The 26,092-nt window shown below is 44.5% G+C and overlaps 2 protein-coding genes across 3 annotated transcripts; one reads left to right on the top strand and one right to left on the bottom strand.

The window, feature by feature from the left end:
- Window positions 1-682: 682 nt before the first annotated feature.
- Window positions 683-2,390, bottom strand: Rnase1l2 (ribonuclease, RNase A family, 1-like 2). Of its 2 annotated transcripts, XM_006251875.3 has the most exons (2): window positions 2,250-2,390; window positions 683-1,426 (listed from the first exon to the last, which is right to left on the bottom strand). In XM_006251875.3, the coding sequence occupies exon 2, from the start codon at window positions 1,400-1,402 to the stop codon at window positions 944-946; it is 459 nt and encodes a 152-aa protein (XP_006251937.1). In that variant the 5' UTR covers window positions 1,403-1,426; window positions 2,250-2,390; the 3' UTR covers window positions 683-943.
- A 5,896-nt stretch (window positions 2,391-8,286) lies between these two features.
- Window positions 8,287-25,866, top strand: Ang2 (angiogenin, ribonuclease A family, member 2). Its single transcript, NM_001012359.2, has 3 exons — window positions 8,287-8,362; window positions 10,767-10,770; window positions 25,256-25,866. Exon 3 carries the CDS (start codon window positions 25,274-25,276, stop codon window positions 25,775-25,777), a length of 504 nt encoding a protein of 167 aa, NP_001012359.1. The 5' UTR covers window positions 8,287-8,362; window positions 10,767-10,770; window positions 25,256-25,273; the 3' UTR covers window positions 25,778-25,866.
- Window positions 25,867-26,092: the final 226 nt, after the last annotated feature.

The following is a 26,092-nucleotide window of genomic DNA, read 5'->3' as shown; positions in this document are numbered from 1 at the left end:
CTTACCTTCAATGTAGAACCCAACCATGAATCCTGGATCATCCATGCACCAGACTGTGCCACCTTCGTGACTCTTTCCCAAAAGCATCGTTGAAATTTGATTTCCACTGTGGTTGTTAAAACTGAAGCCCCACCCCAACCCCACCACACACACACACACACACACACACACACACACACACACGCACACGCACACGCACACACACACACACATGTGCACATTCCTATTTGTTCCATGAGGTCTGAGTCAGGCTAAGGAGGCAGGAGAGTAGGAAGGAGCCCCTGGAAGGCAAGACTGGCTGCTTCCTTTCTCTCACACTGAGAAAGAAAGCTCAAAGAGAAACCCTGATGGAAGATGCTGAAAGGCAGAGGCAAAGGCAGCTTTCTTCTTCCCTCTGACTGGAAGGATTGTCTTCAGTAGATGAGACTGATCTGTATTGGTATGAGGAGCGGGTGGACTTGAGGCCCAGAGCTACCGGGAGCTGGAATGGATGTTAGACTTTATTATAGAGAAGAGTGTATGGGAAGGATGAATGCTCAGTGGAGAGGCAAGAAATTCTAGCTTCAGTGCTGTAGTTAAAGCTGCCAGGAATGGGGAAGACGCAGACCAATGAATGAGGTGACTTGCCTGTGTCCTTACCCCATCGTGAACCGTCTAAAAGGACACCTCTGAGTGGGCAATATATAATGGACAGAATTTTATTTGGTTCTAAGTCGGGAAAGTCTAAGGGTGAAGGGACATGCTCTGGTGAGAGCCAACTTGCTTCATTTGTCTGTGTCTGGAGAGGGGTCTGGGAACAGGACACGGGACAGGAACGAATGTTTGGTTGGATGGAAGTCCTAACAAGAATTATTTCTCTCAGGGAAAGAATGATCGAGAGGGGAGGCAGGTGTTGCCATGATGGGAGACACGGACATCTCACTGGTTTGGCCTACGTGAAGCCCTACACGGAATCATCAAAGTGGACTGGGACGAGGGGGTTCCCCTCACAAGCAATGATGATGTGCTTCTGACTGTTAGTGGTTGTGTAGTCACAATTGGGATACTTGGAGCTGCCCTTCAGGCGGCAGTCAGTGATGCGCAGGGTGGAGCTGCTCTTGTGGCAGTTGTTCCTCCCATTCTTGCAGGTCACTTGTCCCTGGGAGCAGATGGCCTGGACCGTTGCCAAGGGTTCATGCACGAAGGTGTTCATGGACTTGCACCACCCCGAGGTCATCCCCCTGCTCTTCATCATCTCGTTACAGTAGGTGGGGCTGCTCGGGAAGGGACCCTCCTCGTCCATGTGCTGCCTCTCAAACTTCTGGGCTGGAGTTTCCCTAGATTCTACACCCAGGGAAGGCTGGACCCATCCAAGCACCAGGACAAGCAGTGAAAACAGAAAGAGGGACTTCTCCAGACCCATGGTGGCTTTGCTGCTCTGAGGAGCCTGACAGGAAAGGAAGAGAAAAAAGGACAAATGCTCAGAAGAGCTGCAACACCCATCTCAGCCTCCCAGCACACTCCCCCCACCTCAGCCTCCCCAGCACATTCCCCCCATCTCATCTTCCCCAGCACACTCCCCCCACCTCAGCCTCCCCAGCACACTCCCCCCACCTCAGCCTCCCAGCACACTCCCCCACCTCAGCCTCCCCAGCACACTCCCCCCACCTCAGCCTCCCCAGGACTGTCCCATTCTTTAGGAGAGCCAGAAGGATTTCCCTCTGCTGACAGATCTTGCAAATGAGACACTGTTTTACTTCATTACTTACTGAAGAGAGGCCATTCGTTTCTCTAGGTGGTGGGATGTGTCACCTAAACTCTTACCAAAATGCTACATACTGTTTGGTTTTTTTTTCATATAAAATATATTTGAACAATAGTACACATTTATTAATAGTGTTCAAGTTCTTTATCGTAAGTTCCTTTAGCTAAAATGTATTCCTGGGTCATTACTGACCTCCAGGACTGTGGCTGTCATCTCATTATCTTAGAACACAGAAGAACTTGGTCTACCCGACTCTGGCAGTATACAGGGTTTGGGTTGTATTCTAAAGACACAAGCTCCCTTCCCCAGCCTGGGAGCTCTGTCCTCCCCACACCACTAGTTCTTTATACCTTACTGTATGTACCTTGCCTCCACCTCTGCCTCCAGCTGTTTGCCTGGGCCAGCTTCTCTGGAGTTGGTGTCAGTCAAGAGTGACTGGCCTCCACTCTCTCAGTTCTAACTCTCAAGCAGAAATAGATACAGAGGCCACCTCTAGGCCACTTACCTAAACGTTTAGTTTGAATTCCAGAGCAAATTGGAAGCCAACTTCTTCAGTCCCAGTCTCTGTGGTGCAGAATTTAAAAGGCTTAAAAGGGGTTGGCTTCCAGAAAACTGGGCGGAGTAAATATGGGCCAATCTTATCTGATTGGTAAAAACAAGGCCATTGTAAACTTGGAAGGGAAATCCCCAGAGGATTCCAAGGAAAAGTCATTTGAAGCCCAAGTGCTGATTCCCAAGGGGCAGCAGGGCAGCCACAGTGACAAGGGCACATCCACTTCACACTCCTTCACAAAGCCTTGTAACTTATGAGCAAGCTGTGTACCTGGAGGTTAACAAAGGACACACAGAGATCCTGGGAATTGTGGAGGAGGGAAACTTTCTTCACTATGAATTCCAGATCTCAAATCCATGGTAGCCAGAATTCCGGTGCCTCTCTTGGAGAGAGAATAAGAGGGCTTCCTGTCTGCAGCTTGAAGGGTTCCAGTCCTAGTGGAGTTGTTGGGACAGGCTTACCAAGCCAGACTCAGTCACCCATCCTCAATAGAACAATTAAAATGACAAATAATATCAAAAAGCAGAGAATTGCAGTGTATTCAATGTGGCTAATTGGGAAAGGGAATAAAGAGAGCCCAGTGAGTCCCGAGTCCATCTTCAGGGTCCTGACATGAACTTTACCATCACTGAAGTGGATGACAAAAGGTATACATAAATAAGCATTCCTGATAAAGCCTGGCCCCACAGATCTCTGACCCATCCCTGGCTTGGCTCCAGTCTGTCTTGCAAGGTGGTCTGACAACTTGTCACAAGGGTCTGAAACCTCATTCTAGGAGACAACTCTTTCTCTGACTAGCACAAGGCCCCATTTGGCCTTTCTTTCCCCAGCATGAGACTCCTGGGGAAATTCTTTTTATTGTTGTTTGCTTTTACAGGTTCAGCCTTTGGTTAAACAAGTTAACAGAGAGGCTTATCCAGCAGGATCAAAGCCCTTGTCCTCATTCATCATCAGACTCAGGTTTCTTCCTCCTTTGCTTCTTCTCAACTGGGGCAGCAGCAGTGGAGGGGGCAGGAGCAGCCTACCAGGCCCTACACTGCAGACAAAACTTCCTGTTAACCTTGGTCAGGGCCTTTGCAAACAAGCCAGACCAGAAAGGTCAACATTGACACCAGCAGCTTTAATAATGGGGCCACTGATCTTACCCTGTGACTGTCACCTCTTCTCCATGCAGGATGAGGAGAGTAGATGCAGGGGAGCTCAGAGACTCCTGTGACTATGAGGACTGCCAGAGTGGAGCTAGTCTCTGCATGAAGTGAGGGCCTCTTCCAAAGGCAGTCTTAGCTTCCCTGAAGCCTAGCATCTGTGGAATGCATAGGGGAATTCTAGTTCATCGAGGTTTGGACTGGATAGTTTTATGTCAACGTGACACAAGGTCGAGTTATCTAAAAGGAGGGAACATTAATCGAGAAAATGCCTCCATAAGATTCACCTGAGGCTGGACTGCCCACCCTCCACTCCTCTGCACCCCGCCCCAATCTGTTTGCCTGGCCAGGCAATGGCGACGAGATTGCAAAGGAAACTTCCTTTTTTCCATTCGCCATCCCACCAGGAAAAAGGAGTGAGAAACAAAGCCGTCATCTCCAGTACCGCGTCCAGGTGGGTTTCTATGCCTGTCCCTCCAGGGTTTAGCTATGGAAGTCCTACTAAGGACAGTTGTGGGGCTCCTGGGAGAGGACTTCTCAACTTCTCCGGTCTAATTACAGAGCTGAGGTGTGGTGGGGATCAATTTGGTTCTCACAGGTTTCCACAGTTCACTTTCCGCAGACTCTGGACTTTGCCAGAGTCCAGCGTGGATGGTCATTGTGTATAGAACACAGGCTCTAGGGGATCGCAGAATCTGCGAAGGGAGGAATTCCAAGAAGCCCTCATTTTGCTCAGATAGGGACATTTTTGAGGGTTCCTAGGTCGACATCAGATTTGTGATGCAAGTCTGTCAAGGTTGTGCAAGCAGAAGTGGTGTTTTCGTTTTCCATTGCCTGTCCCCCTCCCTTAACTTATCTTTAACTGTGTTGTGAAACTTTTGGAGACGCGTCAGCAGCATCCTCTATGCCTTCTTCCTGGGTAGTTGGGATTGAAACAGCACATGCCAGTGCAGTGATGGAGCGCCTCTGTTTCAGAAGGAGGATAGAAACCTTGTGCTTATATTGGGACATCTCCAGTGGGCCAGGTTCTTCCGTCTGTGATAGTAGAAATCTTATAGCCAGTTCATACATGCAATCGTTAGAAACCTCAGTTAGTACACCAGTCTGAACAGCCTCTGGCAAACTCCGAAAAGCAGCCTCAGCTATTCAAAGAGCAAGCACCACCCAGCTCTGAGTTAGTCAGGGCTGCCAGTCGCAGCGGCTTAAACCCAAGAAACAATATGATGATAAAAGGGAGAAGTCAGATGTCTGGGAGATTTATGGAAATAATCGGTGTTAAGTAATTAGTCAGTACTACTTTAAACATGAGTTTTCACTTTTCTGGGAATCATTCCGATGGGATATAAAAGTTGGGTTGTACACTGGAAATCTTCCGGTCACAGGAACGCCAAATGCTCATCGCTCAAGTAATGTCCCTTTCTTTGTTCTTCAACTCCCTCTTCCTTAAAACAAAGGTGGAGAGATCATCTCATTTTGATCACATGGGGTGGTGGGACCTTAGTAACATGATTCAGATAATGTGGAATCGAAGCTTAGGTTAACAGGGGGTGATTAGAAAAAGTGAACCAGCCACGGTCCCAGACCTTGGAGAGCCATCAGTTCAACCATGGCTCAGCTTGTAGGGGTACATGAGCTTCCCTCTCACCCTCGCTCTTTCTGCACCCCACAAAAGGCTGTGGAGTTGTCCCCTGGAGACATTGTTAGTGTGACTCCATGCATGGATTAAACAGTGTGTCAATGTGCTCGCTTCAGCAGCGCATATACTGAAAAAGCGTATGGATGCAGTCTGGTAAAACATCTCTTGAGGTTCTCCATATGTTCATTTGGGTAAAGAATTCTCTGTAAACAGTTATTTTCAGAGTGGCTGCAAACCACAAGTAAGCCAGAGCGCAGTATGCCCTGAAGTAACTGTTTACTTTGTATCTTGTTTGGAAACATACACACATCATCAGGACTTTGTTTCCATGGTCCCTGAACCAGTGGCGAACCCACTCCTCAGGGGGCCTCCTGTGAGCTTTCCTTTTTTTAGTTGTTACTTCCGTTACCCATTGAGTATTATGTCAGTGCTGTAAAGGAATGTTGACAGCGTCCCCATACCTTCCACTCTATAATGAGTCCTAAGGACCGAATTAAACATACACACTCTGTATAAAGGGGGGAAGTATGCCAACACTAGAATTATTAGAAGAAGAATTTCATGCCTCATGTGTCCATGGATATTACTGGCTTGGCAAAGAGACAGACAAAAATTCCAGGAAAGGAGGATGGCTTTCTGGAGGTTAAAATTTTTAATAAATACTTTTTAAAATTACCAGTTGTTTTATATGAATTAAAATTACTGACTAAAATATAATATTCAGGCCTTGGATGTGGCTCAATGGTATCTATGTATCATATGTAAGGTCCTGGGTCTGAGTCCCGGAAAACACACACATACACACACACACACACACACACACACACACACACAAACACACACACACACTTTTTCCTTTCACCTTAATAAAATGCAAAACCTAAAAAAAATATGTGCCAAGTTGTGGGTAAATTAGGGGAAGGGGAGCGAGCGAGTCCTGGCTTTTTGTCAGGGATGTGAGCAGGTTCTAAATCCCCTGAGTTGTCAGGGGAGGGGCCAGCGACTTCAGGGAAGAGTCCTGACTGCTGAGAGTCTCCAACATTCTGATATTCCTCTAAAAAGAGGGAAGTTCCTGCGTTTGAGCAGGTTAGTGTGTCAGACCCTGGATTTTGTGTCTGGGCGTGTGCTGTGGCTGAGGGTGAAGTGCCTCTGTTTTGTAGTTGTTTATCAGAAAGGGCCACACTGATATGTCACCTCTGGCTATGGAGTTGGCTGATATTTCCCCTGGAGACCGATGAGGCCATCCGGGTGTCGCAATGGACTGGCCGCTCTCCTAACAATGAGTGGTTGCTGACTCTAGAACCCAGCCCGTCCTCATCTGTTGTCAAAGCGCTGTGTGATTAATTTAAAAGAGGCACCACCATTCCCGTTATGTTTGCACACTGAGCATTCGGTGTTGGCTTGGATACCAGTAGAGAGGCCTCACCCTGAAGGTCCCCGAGTGCTAGCCTTCCCTGTATTTCTGAGACAGTTGAAATGCTGGCATTTGACAGAACAAAGTTTGGCACTTGTCTAATGGATGCCTGGTCAGAATGCGACTGTCTCCCTTTCCGCAGACTCTAGTACCTGAAGTCAGGCTACAGCAGCTTAGTCATCTTCTAACAACTCCAGCCTCATTTCCTTTCAGCTCACAGTCGGTTAAGTGCAGGAGGGAGGGGGAGGGGACAAGAACAAAGGGGACCTTCAAGCTGGGCTGTGCCTCAACAAAGCTGAACCTTGTTTAAGTTTGTGCCCTTTTCCAGGTCCTCATGACCTCCACTCTTCCTCCTCAAGCTGTCAGGCCCTGTTCTTAGGAAGTGTATCCATCGGGGCATGCACATTCTGAGCAGCTTCTGCTTGTTTGCTTGCTTGTTTTTTGTTTGTTTTTGGGACAGGATTTCTCTGCATAGCCCTGGCTGTCCTAGAACTCACTCTGGAGACCAGGCTGACCTCGAACTCACACAGATGCACCTGCCTCTGCCTCCCAAGTGCTGGAATTAAGGGTTTGCTTTGTAAAGAGGTTGCACTCCCAGAGTTTACTCTGTAGTCAGGAACAGAGGCTCAGTGGTGTAGGCAAATCAGCTGATTTCAGAACCTTTTGCAGGCAAGAGCAGAACACTCCCTGGGTCTATTCCAACACCTGGATGACCTCATCAGACCCCAGGGGAAGGATCGGCTGGCTCCCACAGCCAGAGATTGCTCTGCTTAGCACTCAAGTTTATTTAATAACTGATACCAAATAGTGCATGTCTGAACCTATAAAGAGAAGCCCAGAAAGTGTTTCCAGTGCCCGGAACCACTGAGCTACCTGCCCAGCCCTGAAGATAAATACGTAAGAACAATTCTAGTTAACTTGTTCACCACCTCTCTACCTCACCGTGTACTTTCTGGGTGTTAGAAGTCTGCCCTGTGGCTCACTTACTCTTCGATCTTAGCGTCACCTCATAAGCAGAGCAGATGAACACAGTGCCTTGTACATAGTTCAGATAATGCTGACATGTAGACAGCTGATTTTGCAATTGTGCTTTCAAGAAGAGGAGGTTGAGGGCTGGAGAGATGGAGAGATGGCTCAGTGGTTAAGAGCACTGACTGTCCTTCCAGAGGTCCTGAGTTCAAATCCCAGCAGCCGCATGGTGGCTCAAACCATCTGTTATGGGGTCTGATGCCCTCTTCTGGTGTGTCTGAAGACACCCACAGTGTAATTATGTATAATAAATAAATAAATCTTTAAAAAAAGATGAGGATAGTGAGTGGCCATTGTTTCCTGTGGATGGATGGAGGGAAGAGGAGCCCAGGAAGTGCTATTTATTTCTGGGGCTTGAAGTGATGTGAGCACAGTCGCCTCACTCCTCCCTTTAGACTTCTTCCAAGTAGTTCCTGAAGTTGAGCTTAACACCAGAGATAGTAAGTTTTGGATCTATAGCTTATGAATAGTGAAACCTCAGTCCTACTCTGAGCAAGGGTAAGGACCACACATAAGGAAAGAGACAGCTTAGGAACAAAAGGCCACACTTAGGAAACATTCCCATCGCTAAAAAATGTCTGGTCCACCAGGTGGTTAATATTTGACCCAGTCATGCTCAGGGAAAAGGTGAATGACTCCTTGTTTGTCCACGATTAGTGTCCTTGGTTTACAAGTCTCTGCCAAGGTAGAGATCCTTAGATATGTTCTCCCCACCCCTTCACACGAGCCCTGTATATAACCAGACTGACAGGAGCCTCTGGCTTCACACCGCAGGACCCTGTCTCCAGGAGCAAACAGCTAGACTGGTCCCAGTCAGACGGAGGAAACCTGGCCAGCTTTTGTAAGATTCTTCCCTGTGGGTGCTCGACTGCTTGCTTCTTTTCCTCTGTGCTTTTGCTAGCCTTTCTTCTATTTTAGTGAAACCGATTACGACCCCCCACACACACTAACACACACACACACACACACACACACACACATTTACGCTTGCTCTCTGAACCCAAATTCTCTCACTCAAAAGAAAATGAGTAAGAGTCAAAATTTAAAATGAAAACAGGTTTCTTTGGGGTGGTTTGTATCTGGGATACAATTAATGGGACTGCGAGCAAGGAGATGGAGATATGTGAGGGATTCTTAAATTGAGATTAAAAGTCCCCTAAGGCTTAGGAAGCCATTTGCCAATGGACATCTGAACTGCCATGTTTCCTTCCACAACAAGCATGTGGCTTGGCAGGAATAATAAGAAAAATCCTAAGCCTGGTGATGGTGACGCCACCTTTAATCTCAGATCTCTGTGAGTTCGAGGCCAGCCTGGTCTACAGAGCGAGTTCCGGGACAGCCAGGGCTACACGGAGAAACCCTGTCTCGAAAAAGGAAAACCCCAAACCAGGAAGTACTTTCGGCAGTGCTTCCTCCTCGTTTCTTTCCTCTTAAAAAAAATATGGATGCTCTTTTAAAACAAAGCGGACCATGTACCAAGATCAAAAGTTGGTAGGTCGAGGGAGGAAATACTAGGAAGACCGGGCATCTGGTATTCCGGCTTTCAGCTGTTCCGGCTTCCTGCTGAACTGTTGGGAGACACGGAGTAGGAGAGTAAATCTTCGAGAAGGGTGTCTGTGGCACTGCCACTCCCGACGCAGGAAAGTTTGCTAGAGCTGTAGGCTACAAAGCGCTGCCAACGGAGAGAAAGAGAGAAGGAGGATTCCTGTGAGCACTACGGGGTTAAGAATGGAAAACCGGCTCTGCACAGTCAGAACTCTTCCACTGCAGGAAATCCGAGTGACAGCCATTGTTGTGTGGGGGACTAAGGTTCAGCACCTTTGCCCGTGGCAGAAGTACATCCACACACCCTAATAGTCCGGCGCTCGCTTGTTTTCTCACAATTATACCCTGCCTGGCTTTGAGGGGGTATTTCTAGCTAAACGTTTCAAGGGAGTGGACAGTAGACACTGGTGGTTGGGGCGTGCTGCTGCTGGAAGTTGCTTTCTGGGTGCTTTAGTAAAGTGAAGCCATAAGGAGAGACTGCATGGGGTGAGTTGGTAAAAATTAATGTGCAATTTCTGCAAATTAGAAACAAGTAACCCCCTTTCCTGGCCACATAGGCCTGAGAGCTTTCAAAGTCTAAATAGCAAGTGCCATTTTAGGATGAAAAAATCCCCAGTGTAGTATTAGTCTACTCATGGTACACAGGCTTGACTTAGAGGAGAGCCTTCAGGGAAGATGTGTTTCAGTGAGACTGGACTAAGGTTACCCCATCACCGATTTCTTCCAGTTGATACCTTGTACCATCAACTAAGGTTATTTAAATATGTCTCTGCAATTCCGATGTTGCCAGATTTGGCTACTGAAACCCACAAGGAATCTATTAGCTTAGTAAGAAGCATGGACTTTCAAAGCTGGAACCCCTCTGATTTTGGGCTGCTAAAGAACAGGCCTCAAGAGAAAAGGTATGTTAACTAGCAGAGCGGTACCGAGAGTCTGCTGTGAAGCCAGCACTGTGACTCAAGGCAAAGAGTGCAGATCCAGCTCAGGTGTAGATTATACAGCAGCAGGAAACATGGACAGGTAATGGCTTTTTGCCTAGGATCACGTGGGCAATGGTGTGTTTGCAAACAGCAGCCATGAAACCCGATAGCTGGTAAACATCTGCTTTATAATGGCCTTAGCATTTGGACCCTGTACGTATGGCTTTTGCTTTGGTGTCCTAAATACCCAGAGCCTGGCAAGTTAAGGCACTCTGGGTGAGCCTACCACAACCTGGCTGGCACCTCCAGGAGAGCACACTGTCAGTCTATTGAATGGCCACATCCTATCCACTGCTGCCACCTGCTGCTCGTTTCGAGTATTACCAGTTCTTGATATTTTTGTTTGTTTAGGTTGGCGGTAGCCAGGCTAGTTCCAAAATGTGCCCCAGTCCTCTTTGCCCACTCTGCAATTGCAGGCACCCATGTAGTTTCACACATAGATCTTCCTCATTTTTAAAGAGAAACCACATGTAGAGATCCGTATTGGATTTGGGCCTGGCCGCTTTGTGACTGTATGGCCACAGTTAAGGTGACTGCCATAAAGTCTTGAGATTGTTGGACAAAAGCCTCTCCCATGAATTTACGGCACAGGAAGAAAATAATCACAGAATGCTTTGAGCCCGGCTGATGCATGTGGAACCGACACACCTGGGCCACACCTGGGCGGTGGTCAATTCGCTCCTGCCTTTTGCTTTCTCAGCCTTTGTCCTTGAGATTTAGGCTGGTCTTGTAGGATTTCTCCCTAATTAATTCAGGTCTCGTAGTCAGTCTTTTGTTACTGAAGTCAGGAGCCAGGTAGTCCGGAGCCAGGGTTTCCCACTGAGCTTCCCAGATATTTTCTACCTGGGGAACTTGGGTATATAAGTGGTGAATAAAGCTACAGGAGTCTCTCTCTCTCTTCTTCTTCTCCTGGCTTGACATGAATAACCTGTGTGTGTGTTTCTTTAATCCCGCAGGCTTTCCCCTGATTCTCGGTACCCTGTCGGTGAAGGCACCGACAAATGGAGGTCCCACTGAGATTTGAACTTTGAATCCAGTGATCCAAGATCGGGAAAGAAAAGGTCTCCTGACAGGACGTCCCTGGAAGCTGTTGCAGAAGCAGGGACGTATTGGGATAAGATGGGCTAGAAAAGGCCTCAATGATTTGGGCTAGCATGAGTAAAACTTGTAATAAAAAAGGGACAAGGTAATGGTAAAATGTTTTTGCTTATGCGTTCTTTTAGAGTTATGTTTTAGTCTTTGGACCCTGATTAGAGATAGTTTACACCCTAGACATGAGAGAGAATGGGTTTGGGAAAAACAGTCCTCCCGGACTCTCTGAGGATGCTTTGGAAAAAGAGAAAAACTTTCAGAGCTCTCCTGGGAACAGAAGAAAGGCAGGAGATGTCCTAACTCTCTGCTGGCTCCTATTGGAGAAATGCTTATTTCTGGTTCTGGGTTTCATAGGTAGGATATCTGATTCCCTTCGGTGGGACACCATCTAGTTTTTTTCCCTCTATGTCTATTGTCTGTCCTTGGTGCACCAAGCTGTCCATGTCTGTCAGTTTATGTCTGTGGTTTTTGTTTCTCGTTGTTTAAATGTTTTATGTTTCATGTTCAAAAGAAAAAATGGTAAAAACTTTATCTGCTGGTCGTTTACATCTTGATTTGGTTTTAACTCGTTTCAAAAAAAAGGAACAAATGAATAAAAAGCAGTTTCAATTGGCCTTTGGAGCCCTGTACCTGTAGCTAGGAGCCTAGGTCAGCTGGAGAAGCTGCCCAGGGATGAGCGTCTGCATGAGCTGATTATTAGACTTAGCAGGTGACAAGGTGCTTCTCTTAAAATCACAGCTAGAAAAGTCATAATGGTGTTTGGTCTAACTATTAAAGATATGTGTAGCCACTTCAATTTTGTTTCTGATTGGTTTCAAATATATAAATATGCTCTACATGCCTTGGTTATGGACTATTGGTTTTTAAGTTATTAGATATGGTTAAAAAGGTGTAACATTGGTAACAGAAAGTTGGCTTAAAACTGTAATTTGGATGAAGTCATTCTAGACAACATGTGGCATGAGCCAACCTAGGGAAACAGGTCTAAATTGAGATAATATTTTTATGGAATTCTTATTCTAGAAACCAGGCTTCTAAAAGATTTTAGGGCAATGTCTCTTTGTTGGGGTATCGGAGACTGCACCATCATGCGTTCATATGTAGTAATTGGCAGTCAAACTTTTTGCATGAAGGACAGACTCAGTGTTTTGGAGACTGTATTTTGGAGACTAGGTTGTTGGAGGTTGAGTTTTGTTTTCCAAAGTTGTGGTTTGCCCTGAAGTTACTGTATTTTGATGCTAATTCCACTGCCCCAAGGACAGCTGCCTAGTCACATACTCAGAACTCAGGTGACTTTCCAAAGTTGTGGCTGTGCTCTGGTGTTACAAGGAGAACTTAAAGATTGTGATTAAGGATTGCCAGTGTTACATTGACTAACTCAAACTTACTTATAATTGAGAAAAAATCAAGCAGGTAGAGATTGTTACAGGATTTACGAAGGATTGATGAGGTTTTGGAACTTGTGAGAGCATTACAGCTTGTTTGTTTACTCCAACTGCCATTTCAAGATAGATTTAGAGGATTGTTTTTATGCAATTTGTTTACGTCCTGGCGATTGTGAGGAATTTTCATTTCATGAGCTTGCTTATAATTTTAGAGAGCCCATGAAGTGATATCATTAAAAATTTTACAAAAGAATGGCCAATAGCCTTATATTATGTAATTTTGTTGCTTCTTTAATGTAGAAGTTAGAACTTTAAATCTTTCAGTATATATGGAAATTTATACTACAAACCTTTGCTCTCAAAATGAGCTTTAATATTTGGGGAGTAGCTGTTGCACTATTCCAGAGAAGAATATTTGAAACTAATTTTAAGCTTCCGAGGATATGTTAATTGGCTAAGTACCTCACCTTACCAGAGGACTTAGGCCTTTGTTTGTTATACTCATTGGAGATAAAGCTTCAGTTGTGTTAATACAGAATTGTAGGCTAGAGTCATGGAAGTATTTTAAAAAGAAACCTGGTGAAACATACCTTATTCCAAACAGCAATTAAATCGGTTATTACAAAATACTAATATTTGGCCTATCACATGTACAAATTTTTCAGGCAAAATTGATAATTTTACTCTTTACATGCTTTTGTTATTTCCTATAAATTTGTGGATGCAACCCATAGAAAATGCGCTTACTGTATTTATAGGTGGTTCATTTAATAAAAATGCTACATATATGATTGGACCACTTGTTTATTCTCTAGAGTTTCCCCTTGTTCAGCACAGATTATTGAATTATGTGCTGTAGACGCTGTTTTTTAAATGTTAAAAAATCAAGCTTTCAATTCATATACTGATAGCCAATGTGTGGCTTATGGTTTACAATTGATTAAAAAGTTTTTCTTTTTTTTTTTTTGATACTACTAACCCTTAAATTTTACAATTAGTTAATGCTTTATTGGAGGCAAGTTTTCTACATGAAATCAGTGAGTGATGATTTCAGTGTGAATGTCTGACCACTCACTGTCCTTTCAGAGCTCTGGCTCAGACAACTAAATTAGACCTTAGATTCATACCTAGCTTTGTGGAAATGGTAATGGAGTTGATAGCACACCCTCACGAAAAGAGGAAGACTCCATTTGCTTATTCTCACTCCCAGTCTTACCCTGCCAGCTCAGGGATTTCTAAGTAAGGCTAAATCTGGATCTTGTTTACAGGATTTGGCTTTTTTTTTTTTGTTTTTGTTTTTTTTTTCGGAGCTGGGGACCGAACCCAGGGCCTTGCGCTTCCTAGGTAAGCGCTCTACCACTGAGCTAAATCCCCAGCCCCAGGATTTGGCATTTCTAATTAATGCTTATGTTTAGGTAAATAAAGCTGGTGAGGGGCTAGAGAGATGGCTTAATGGTTAAGAGCACTAAGTACTGTTCCTTTAGAGGCCATTTAATAACTCAAACTGGATTGCCTGGACCCCTTAGCAAGGGAGGACAATGATACCAGGCAGATTATAGGCCTTACATAGGAACAATTAGTCAAAAAATCTCATTCTTTATATAACCAAAACAATAATGCTGGAGACAATAATTTGGTATACAAGTCAATTTATAAATGCAAGTGCTCAGTGTCCTTAATTTAATCCTTGAGGACTTATCTTAATAAATAATATCTTAACAATATCTCAATAAATAAAAAGGGGGAGTTACATCCCTGTATGCTATACAATTATTTAATAATACTCCTTTTATTTCCAATTTTAAAATCTGTATGCCAAGGAATACTCTGAGTATTTATGGCACCCTACAACTAGGCATACTTCTGCCTAGGTGAAATAGAAAGATTCACGTATTGGCATGATTCTGTTCAGATATTTTATATGGGGAAGAGGGAATGTTTGTGTTTTTTCTACAGGATGCTACAGGAGTGTGCCAGCTGCCTGAGTGGCTGGTGAGACATGCTGATCCTGGGAGCATGAAGATTCAGCTCTCCTGGTTCGGGTCCCCGGAGTCATTCCTGTGCCCTTAGAGGAAGATGGAGGATTCCCCCTCATCTTTTGTCATCACAGAGATTTTGGCGTTGCCGCAGTCAGTGTTACCGCTGCGTGTGTCCCGTCCCACTGTGGCCTACGCTCAGACCCTCTGTGCACTGCTGCTTGCTGGAGAAGACTGGACACCAGCCGTTACCCTTGCCCCCCCCATTCCCCTGGCGACTCTTGCTGCCTTAACTGGTGTTGTCATTTTGCAGTCTTTAGCTTCACAGGAATGCCATCTGCGTGAAGCTGCTGTGGACTGGGGAACTCTGCCCTGGTTGTGCAGATCTCAGACATGGTTGCATTGCCTGCTGGTTGTTCCAGAGAAGCATGGCTGATCCTGAACTGTCCTGGGAAAGACCTTGGCATTTTCGCTGCTATTGTAGCAGCCATTACTGCTGCAGCCATTGTGTCTGCAGTGTCTGGAGTTACCCTCCCCCAATCTATTGTTAGGCAAGCACAGTGGGTGAACTTTCTGGAGTAGTTGCTAACAATTCGGAATTCTAAATTTTATTACAGGAGCTGCTTGATGACGGCCCTTGGTGGTATGGCCATAGCAGCTGAGGAGAACCAGAGAAACAACAAACAAAGATGAGGTGCCCACTACATATCGGGAGAGGCTCAACTTCCACAATCTCCTAAATTAATGCCATCTGGCCCCTACTCTTTCGTCCCTGGGCCTGAATAAGAGGAATAAAAAGATGACCCAATGTAGCCATCATCAGTAATGAGCAACTTCCTCTGACCCTTGACCAATCTAAGACATGGAGCCTTGAGGGCGACAAGGTGATCCTATGACAGATAAGGCTGGGGTTCGAGAGGTCGATCCTAAGCCAGAGGTGACTACGCCCTGTTTAAATGTACGTGCCGGTCAAATGCTCCTCTGCCCAGTTTCTCCCCCAAAACACACACGTATAGCCCAGAACAGTGTGTTACAGCATAAGTTCATTCCTAGCCATTGGGGTGCAGTCCTAACTGCAAGAGTGGCTTGCCATGGCCGAGCTGGGCACTCTGTGAGACATGTCTGATCTCTCTCAGACCACTACTTCCATCTAATGGTCTTTTATAAAAGAAAAACGGGGGAGATGTAGGGAGCCATATTGGATTTGGGCCTGGCCGCTTCGTGACTGTATGGCCACAGTTAAGATGACTGCCATAAAGTCTTGAGATTGTTGGACAAAAGCCTCTCCCATGAATTTATGGCACAGAAAGAAAATAATCACGGAATGCTTTGACCCCGGCTGATGCATGTGGAACCGACATACCTGGGCCACACCTGGGCGGTGGTCAATTCTCTCCTGCCTTTTGCTTTCTCAGCCTTTGTCCTTGAGATTTAGGCTGGTTTTCTCGGATTTCTCCCTAATTAATTCAGGTCTCGTAGTCAGTCTTTTGTTACCGAAGTCAGGAGCCAGGTAGTCCCGAGCCAGGGTTTCCCACTGTGCTTCCCAGATATTTTCTACCTGGGGAACATGGGTATATAAGTGGTGAATAAATCTACAGGAGTCTCTCTCTCTCTCTCTTCCTCTCCTGGCTTGACACGAATGATCTATGTGTGTGTGTTTCTTTAATCCCACAGGCGTTTGCCCGATTCTCAGTACCGTGCTGGTGCAGGCGCCAACAATCACATCCAGGAAAGAGCATCCTAAAATAAATGTAAGCAGGTCTCATGCAGCCTGGCAACTCTGGTAAATGCCGGAAACTCTTCAGTGGTGGCTGTGCCTTCTGCACGTGTGCACCATCTTTCTCAATAAACGGGAAAAAAAAAACCCACATTCACGTTTGATTCTGTTGCAGTTCATAATCTGCATGCTTTATGGAAGTTTGTTATTTCAGCACTGCGAAATGACCAAGAATTTGGTATTCTTTATAGCCTTATTCTGAGTTTGGTCATGGTTACTGTGAAACAGGAAGAACAGGCTAGTGTCAGATACTAATTAGAAGGGAAGTTCACTTCCCATTCCATCGCCCATCGTCCACATGCTCAGTAGAGCCTTAGACCCCCTGACTCCTAGATTCCAAGCTACACTCCTGACCCTGCACTACTGAGCAAGCCGACTATAGGCTGAGTGCCAGGACCTCAGCTTTCTATACACGTGCGCGCGCACGCACACACACACACACACACACACGTGAGCGAACATGCATGCACATGTACACCCAAACATACACACACATGTATGCACATGTGCACACACACGAGGGAAAACTAAATATGTTCAGACTTATACATGAGAGAAACAGAAAATAACATTAATGATTAACTTAATGTGGCTGAAAATGTACCACACTTCAGGGTAAAAAAACAAAAACTTACTTGGGACTGATTTCCTCTCTAAGTACTACTCCTTTAGGCCGAAAGATGCAACATTCTTTGTATTTATTTATTTACAGACAAGGTCTCCTGTATCCCAGGCTGTCCTTGAATTGGCTATAGAGCCAAAAATGACATAGAAATTACAATTCTCCTGCCTGCATCTCCCTAGAAGAACATAAACTAGGGGTGGTAGTTCTTCAGGAAGATCAAGAGTTTGGGGCCAGTGTGGGTGCAAGACTCTCAAAACAAAACAAAATCAAACTTAAAAGTTGATTTTTCCTCTGCAATGTGGGGACATTCACAGTTATCTGATATGGTGGGGTGTAGAGCTATAATGGGTTTTGTGTGGCAGTGCAGGCTTGTGTGTGTTTCTGAGAAGCCATCTACCGTGGTTTCTGGGCCATGAAACTCACCAATTACAAGACTGTTTAGTAGGGAAACTTGTGTTTCTACCTCCAAGTCTGGCTTTTACTTACTTAGCCATTTCCTCCCTAGAGCATTTTTTTAAAGGTTTACTTTTACTATTCACTGTTCGGTGTGTGCATGTGTGTCTGTAGGCAGGTCTGTGTAAGAGAGCTCCAGGTGCCCACAGAGGCAGTGGATGCCCCAGAGTCTGAGTTGCTGCAGGATGTGAGCAGCTTAGAGTGGATGCAGGGACCTGAACTCAGGCTCTCTGAAGAGCAAGACGCACATTTAACTGCTGAGCCATCTCTGCCGCCCCACCACGAAGAGGGTTTTAATTCTCAGGATGATCTTTTTATATTTTCTCCAAAGAACTAAGGATATTATCAGACACTGCTTGATATTTCCCTATTATTTCCCAGTTCTCAAAATTTCAAATTTCATAAGAAATAACAATTTAAAAGTCCACAAGAAGGTCAGACTCCAGCAGAAGACACCTTTGGTCCTGCGTCTGATTGACAGATGTGTGTGGTGCAGGGTGTGCCGAGAGCTCTGGGGAGGTGATGGTAGGAGTCTTCTCTCTTCTCCTCTTCAGAGAGATCTTACAGGGAATTTTAAAACCTCAGTTTTGTTCTGTGTTTCATTTTACCACACGGTAAGATCATTCGCCTATGCTAACAGTATCACACGTGTAGAAGACATTAGAAAGTATTCTCTCAGACCATCCAAAGAGCATCCCAAGTAGGTCACTCTGAAGACAAAGCTTGAGTTCCCCTCTTTGCTCTATCAGAGTCTCTTCCAGGCCCACTTCAGGTACCACACAACCTGTTCCGTTCTCCCTATGCACTGCATGGTAACTCTGCCCTCTGGGAGGAGTAGACCTGCAGCCTTCATCCCAAGGTAATCATCTCTACAGCTTTCCTCACTGATGTGGAACCGGAATCCCATCTCAGAGCCTTGTGGGGATGGGTTGTCCTTCTGCTCGCAATCCCCAGAAGTCACTCTGCATGGCTCTCAGCTCCTGTGTTACCAACTCACCCTTCTCCATGGGTGCACATTTCTGTTCTGTGCTCGATCCCCCCACCCCCAAAATGAGTCTTCTATATCATCAAGCTAGTATGGAACTCCTGGATTCAAGCAATCCCCCTGCCTCTGTTTCCCAAGTAGCTGGGCCTTATAGACACACACCGCCCCTGAACCTTGGTATATCTTAAAGGTCTTTGTGCCCTAGGATTTCTGGGCACATTAGGGACTTGAGTAATGTTTTTTAGCAAGTTAAGTAACAGGTGAATTAAGAATATAAACAGGAACCTTGCTGATCCCGGCCCACATTCCCTGCTCCAAAACCCCTTGGGAGAGAGAGCTCACTGCCTGGACTTGGGAGAGAGAGCTCACCACCCGGACAGGTGGGCACTCCTGAGACTGCAGAGCAGGAGAGACCACCAATACTGCCCACCCCTGCTCACATCCCTGGCCCAAGAGGAAAGTGTATAGGGCCTCTGGGAACCAGAAGATAGGGGCACTCAACCGGCAGGTCCCCTGCGGTCCAGACACCACCCAGATCTGAAGGGACCTGATCAAATACTCCCTGCACCCAAATCCTGTGGGAGGGAGAGCTAAACCCTCAGAGAGGCAGAAACGCCTGGGAAGTCAGAAGGGACTACACTCTGCCCACATTTCTGACTCTAGAGGAAAACACATAATGCCATCTGTGATCCTGGTGCACCGGGGTGGGGGGGCTGGGAAAAGGTGGTGCAGGCCTTCCTGGTTGCCGCCTTCAGGGAGAGATCAAAAGCAGCTGCCCAGGAGCCACTTCAGCCGAGGGACCACAGGTAAGGCCAACTTTTCTGCTCTAAGGGACCTGCCTGGTGAACACCAGACACAGGCCCACAGAAAGAGCTGAAGACCAGTAGACAGGAAAGACTACACGCCCAAAAGCAGAACACTCTGTTCCCATAACTGGCTGAAAGAAAACAGGAAAACAGGTCTGCAGCACTCCTGACACACAGGCCTATAGGACTGTCCAGTCACTGTCAGAAATAGCAGAACAAGGTAACACCAGAGACAACCTGATGGCGAGAAGCAAGCCCAGGAACCTGATCAACAGAAACCAAGACTACATGGCATCATTGGAGCCCAATTCTCCCACCAAAGCAAACACTGAATATCCAAACACACCAGAAAAGCAAGATCTAGATTTAAAATCATATTTGATCATGATGCTGGAGGACTTCAAGAAAGACATGAAGAACTCCCTTAGAGAAACGCAGGAAAACATAAATAAACAAGTACAAGCCCATAGAGAGGAATCACAAAAATCCCTGAAAGAATTCCAGGAAAACATAATCAAACAGGTAAAGGAACTAAAAATGGAAATAGAAGCAATAAAGAAAGCACAGAGGGAAACAACCCTGGATATAGAAAACCAAAGGAAGAGACAAGGAGCCACAGATACAAGCATCACCAACAGAATACAAGAGATAGAAGAGAGAATCTCAGGAGCAGAAGATTCCATAGAAATCATTGACTCAACTGTCAAAGATAATGTAAAACAGAAAAAGCTACTTCCCAAAAACATACAGGAAATCCAGGACTCAATGAGAAGATCAAACCTAAGGATAATAGGTATAGAAGAGAATGAGGACTCCCAGCTCAAAGGACCAGTAAATATCTTCAACAAAATCATAGAAGAAAACTTCCCTAACCTAAAGAAAGAGATGTCCATAAACATACAAGAAGCCTCCAGAACTCCAAATAGATTGGACCAGAAAAGAAACTCCTCCCATCACATAATAGTCAAAACACCAAATGCACAAAAGAAAGAAAGAATATTAAAAGCAGTAAGGGAAAAAGGTCAAGTAACATATAAAGGCAGACCTATCAGAATCACACCAGATTTCTCACCAGAGACTATGAAAGCCAGAAGATCCTGGACAGATGTCATACAGACCCTAAGAGAACACAAATGCCAGCCCAGGTTACTGTATCTAGCAAAACTCTCAATTAACATAGATGGAGAAACCCAGATATTCCATGACGAAACCAAATTTACACAATATCTTTCTACAAATCCAGCCCTACAAAGGATAATAAATGGCAAAGCCCAACATAAGGAGGCAAGCTACACCCTAGAAAAAGCAAGAAACTAATCGTCTTTGCAGCAAAAGACAGAGAAGAAAAGCACACAAACATAATCTCACATCCAAATACGAATATAACAGGAAGCAACAATCACTATTCCTTAATATCTCTCAACATCAATGGACTCAACTCCCCAATAAAAAGACATAGACTAACAAACTGGATACACAATGAGGACCCTGCATTCTACTGCCTACAGGAAACACACCTCAGAGTCAAAGACAGAAACTACCTCAGAGTGAAAGGCTGGAAAACAACTTTCCAAGCAAATGGTCAGAAGAAGCAAGCTGGAGTAGCCATTCTAATATCGAATAAAATCAATTTTCAACTAAAAGTCATCAAAAAAGATAAGGAAGGACACTTCACATTCATCAAAGGAAAAATCCACCAAGATTAACTCTCAATCCTAAATATCTATGCTCCAAATACAAGGGCACCTACATACATAAAAGAAACCTTACTAAAGCTCAAAGCACACATTGCACCTCACACAATAATAGTAGAGATTTCAACACCCCACTCTCATGAATGGACAGATCATGGAAACAGAAATTAAACAGAGACATAGACAGACTAAGAAAAGTCATGAAGCAAATGCACTTAACAGATATTTATAGAACATTCTATCGTAAAACAAAAGATATACCTTCTTCTCACCACCTCATGGTACTTTCTCCAAAATTGACCATAGAATTGGTCATAAAACAGGCCTCAATAGATACAGAAAGATAGAAATAATCCCATGCTTCCTATCAGACCGCCATGGGCTAAAGCTGATTTTCAACAACAATAAGGGAAGAACACCCACATATTCATGGAAATTGAACAATGCTTTATTCAATGATAACCTGGTCAAAGAAGAAATAAAGAAAGAAATTAAAGACTTCTTAGAATTTAATGAAAATGAAGGTACAACATACCCAAATTTATAGGACACAATGAAACCTATGTTAAGAAGAAAACTCATAGCTCTGAGTGCCTGCAGAAAGAAACAGGAAAGAGCATATGTCACCAGCTTGACAACACACCTAAGAACTCTAGAACAAAAAGAAGCAAATATACCCAGGAGGAGTAGAAATCAGGAAATAATCAAACTCAGAGCTGAAATCAACCAAGTAGAAACAAAAAGGACCATACAAAGAATCAACAGAACCAAAAGTTGGTTCTTTGAGAAAGTCAACAAGATAGATAAACCCTTAGCCAGACTAACAAGAGGACACAGAGAGTGTATCCAAATTAACAAAATCTGAAATGAAAAGGGAGACATAACTACAGAATCAGAGGAAATTCAAAAAAATCATCAGATCCTACTACAAAAGCTTATATTCAACAAAACTTGAAAATTTGCAGGAAATGGGCAATTTCCTAGACAGATACCAGGTACCGAAGTTAAACCAGGAACAGATAAACCAATTAAACAACCTCATAACTCCTAAGGAAATAGAAGCAGTCATTAAACGTCTCCCAACCAAAAAGAGCCCAGGTCCAGATGAGTTCAGTGCAGAATTCTATCAGAATTCATAGAAGACCTCATACCAATACTATCCAAACTATTCCACAAAATTGAAACAGATGGAGCACTGCCGAATTCCTTCTATGAAGCCACAATTACTCTTGTACCTAAACCACACAAAGACCCAACAAAGAAAGAGAACTTCAGACCAATTTCCCTTATGAATATCGATGCAAAAATATTCAATAAAATTCTGGCAAACCGAATCCAAGAGCACATCAAAACAATCATCCACCATGATCAAGTAGGCTTCATCCCAGGCATGCAGGGATGGTTTAATATACGGAAAACCATCAACATAATCCATTATATAAACAAACTGAAAGAACAAAACCACATGATCATTTCATTAGATGCTGAGAAATCATTTGACAAAATTCAACACCCCTTCATGATAAAAGTCCTGGAAAGAATAGGAATTCAAGGCCCATACCTAAACATAGTAAAAGCCATATACAGCAAACCAGTTGCTAACATTAAACTAAATGGAGAGAAACTTGAAGCAATCCCACTAAAATCAGGGACTAGACAAGGCTGCCCACTCTCTCCCTACTTATTAAATATAGCTTTTGAAGTTTTAGCCAGAGCAATCAGACAACAAAAGGAGATCAAAGGGATACAGTTTGGAAAAGAAGTCAAAATATCACTATTTGCAGATGATATGATAGTATATTTAAGTGATCCCAAAGGTTCCACCAGAGAACTACTAAACCTGATAAACACCTTCAGCAAAGTGGCTGGGTATAAAATTAACTCAAATAAATCAGTAGCTTTCCTCTACACAAAAGAGAAACAAGTTGAGAAAGAAATTTGGGAAATGAAACCCTTCATAATAGTCCCAAATAATATAAAATACCTTGGTGTGACTTTAACCAAGCAAGTGAAAGATCTGTATGATAAGAACTTCAAGCCTCTGAAGAAAGAAATTGAAGATCTCAGAAGATGGAAAGATCTCCCATGCTCATGGATTGGCAGGATTAATATAGTACAAATAGCCAAAAGCGATCTACAGATTCAATGCAATCCCCATCAAAATACCAATCAATTCTTCAGAGAGTTAGACAGAACAATTTCCAAATGCATCTGGAATAATAAAAAACCCAGGCTAGCTAAAACTATCCTCAACAATAAAAGGACTTCCAGGGGAATCACTATCCCTGAACTCAAGCAGTATTACAGAGCAATAGTGATAAAAACTGCATAGTATTGGTACAGAGACAGACAGATAGACCAGTGGAATAGAATTGAAGACCAAGAAATGAACCCACACACCTATGGGCACTTGCTTTTTGACAAAGGAGCCAAAACCATCCAATGGAAAAAGATAGCATTTTCAGCAAATGGTGCTGCTTCAACTGGAGGTCAGCATGTAGAAGAATGCAGATCGATCCATGCTTATCACCCTGTACAAAGCTTAAGTCCAAGTGTATCAAGGACCTCCACATCAAGCTAGATACACTCAAACTAATAGAAGAAAAAGTGGGGAAGCATCTCTAAAACGTGGGCACTGGAGAAAATTTCCTGAACTAAACACCAATGGCTTATGCTCTAAGATCAAGAATCGACAAATAAGATCTCATAAAACTGCAAAGCTTCTGTAAGGCAAAGGACACTGTTGTTAGGACAAAATGACAACCAACAGATTGGGAAAAGATCTTTACCAATCCTGCAACTGACAGAGGGCTTATATCCAAAACATACAAAGAACTCAAGAAGTTAGACTGCAGGGAGACAAATAAACCTATTTAAAAAATGGGGTTCAGAGCTAAACAAAGAATTCAGAGCTGAGGAATGCCAAATGGCTGAGAAACACCTAAAGAAATGTTCGACATCTTTAGTCATAAGGGAAATGCAAATCAAAACAACCCTGAGATTTCACCTCACACCAGTGAGAATGGCTAAGATCAAAAACTCACGTGACAGCAAATGCTGGCGAGGATGCGGAGAAAGAGGAACACTCCTCCATTGTTGGTGGGATTGCAGACTGGTACAACTATTCTGGAAATCAGTCTGGAGGTTCCTCAGAAAATTGGACATTGAACTACCTGAGGACCCAGCTATACCTCTCTTGGGCATATACCCAAAAGATGCCCCAACATATAACAAAGTCACATGCTCCACTATGTTCATAGCAGCCTTATTTATAATAACCAGAAGCTGGAAAGAACCCAGATGCCCTTCAACAGAGGAATGGATACAGAAAATGTGGTACATCTACACAATGGAATATTACTCTGCTATCAAAATATTGACTTTATGAAATTCATAGGCAAATGGATGGAACTGGAAAATATCATCCTGAGTGAGGTAACCCAATCACAGAAAAACACACATGGTATGCACTCTTTGATAAGTGGATATTAGCCCAAATGCTCGAATTACCCTAGATGCACAGAACACAGGAACTCAAGAAGGATGACCAAAATGCAAATGTTTCACTCCTTCTTTAAAAGGGGAACAAGAATACCCTTGGGAGGGAATAGGGAGGCAACGTTTAGAACAGAGGCAGAAGGAACACCCATTCAGAGCCTGCCCCACATGTGGGCCATACATATACAGCCACTAAACTAGATAAGATGGATGAAGCAAAGAAGTGCAGGCTGACAGGAACCGGATGTAGATCTCTCCTGAGAGACACAGCCAGAATACGGCAAATACATAGGTGAATGCCAGCATTAAACCACCGAACTGAGAACGGGACTCCCATTGAAGGAATCAGAGAAAGGACTGAAAGCGCTTGAAGGGGCTTGAGACTCCATATGAACAACAATGCCAACCAACCAGAGCTTCCTGAACTAAGCCACTACCCAAAGACTATACATGGACTGACCCTGGGCTCCAACCTCATAGGTAGCAATGAATAGCCTAGTAAGAGCACCAGTGGAAGGGAAAGCCCTTGGTCCTACCAGTGAACGTGATTCTTGGGGGGGAGGGCGGTCATGGGGGGAGGATGGGGAGGGGAACCCAGAAAGAAGGGGAGGGGGAGGGGTTAGCGGGATGTTGACCCGGAAACCAGGAAGGGGAATAACAATTGAAATGTAAATAAGATATACTCAATTTAATAAATGTGAAAAAAAGAATATAAACAGATTTTGATGCGCTGTGGATGATAGTAAACCTAAAGAATAGAGAAAGATGGCTGTCACACGGTGTCAGTCAGGAAGGCCAAAGCAAAGAAGGAATGAGGTAGCTGAGGACAACTGCTTTATCTTGAAAGTCCCCACCCATTAATTCTAAGTTAGAAAGTAGTTCTATGGCCCAACCATTCCTGCTCTTTGTCCTCGGCAGGAATCTCTGTTGGAAGAGATGGAGATGAGCCTGCGCCCTCTGTTGTTGGTTTTTGTGCTGAGTCTGGTTGCGACCCCTTCAACTCTGGCTCAGGACGACCCCAGGTACACGAAGTTCCTGACTCAGCACTATGATGCCAAGCCCAAGGGTCGGGATGCCAGATACTGCGAAAGCATGATGAAGAGAAGAGGCCTAACCTCGCCCTGCAAAGAGGTCAACACCTTTATCCATGGCAATAAGGGCAGCATCAAGGCCGTCTGTGGTGCGAATGGAAGCCCTTACGGAGAAAACTTAAGAATAAGCCAGTCTCCCTTCCAGATCACCACTTGCAAGCATACAGGAGGGTCTCCCCGGCCCCCTTGCCGGTACCGAGCCTCTGCAGGGTTCAGACATGTTGTTATTGCCTGTGAGAATGGCTTGCCTGTCCACTTTGATGAGTCTTTTATCAGTCTCTACTCAGCAGGCCCCCGGCGCAGACCTAGCTCTGTTCTCTTTTTATCTCCCCTCACCCCAGAACACTGACGTTCATTGTCAGGGGCTAGAAAATTTACTATCTGAAACATATGTCTCCCAACTTACAAAGCACAGAAATAAAGATATCTCAAAAGCCATTAAGAATCAGTCTGGAGGTTTTTGGGGGAGCAGGGCCTTACAGGATAGCGGGCAGGGGTAAACCAATCGCAGACTAGAACACCTTGACTGATTTCTTGTTGGGCAGCATTAGGGAGCTTAACAAGAACCGCCACCCTAATTTCCTGGTAGTGGAGAAAGATACCACTATCAATGAGATTGAAGACACTTTCAGGCCGTTTCTAAACAGGGAAGACATTGGCATCA

The sequence above is a fragment of the Rattus norvegicus genome, chromosome 15 (genome assembly GCF_036323735.1).
Source record: "Rattus norvegicus strain BN/NHsdMcwi chromosome 15, GRCr8, whole genome shotgun sequence".
NCBI classification, from domain to species: domain Eukaryota; kingdom Metazoa; phylum Chordata; class Mammalia; order Rodentia; family Muridae; genus Rattus; species Rattus norvegicus.
Note: the sequence above shows the minus strand (reverse complement) of the source record. Positions and strands in the feature narration are given on the sequence as shown.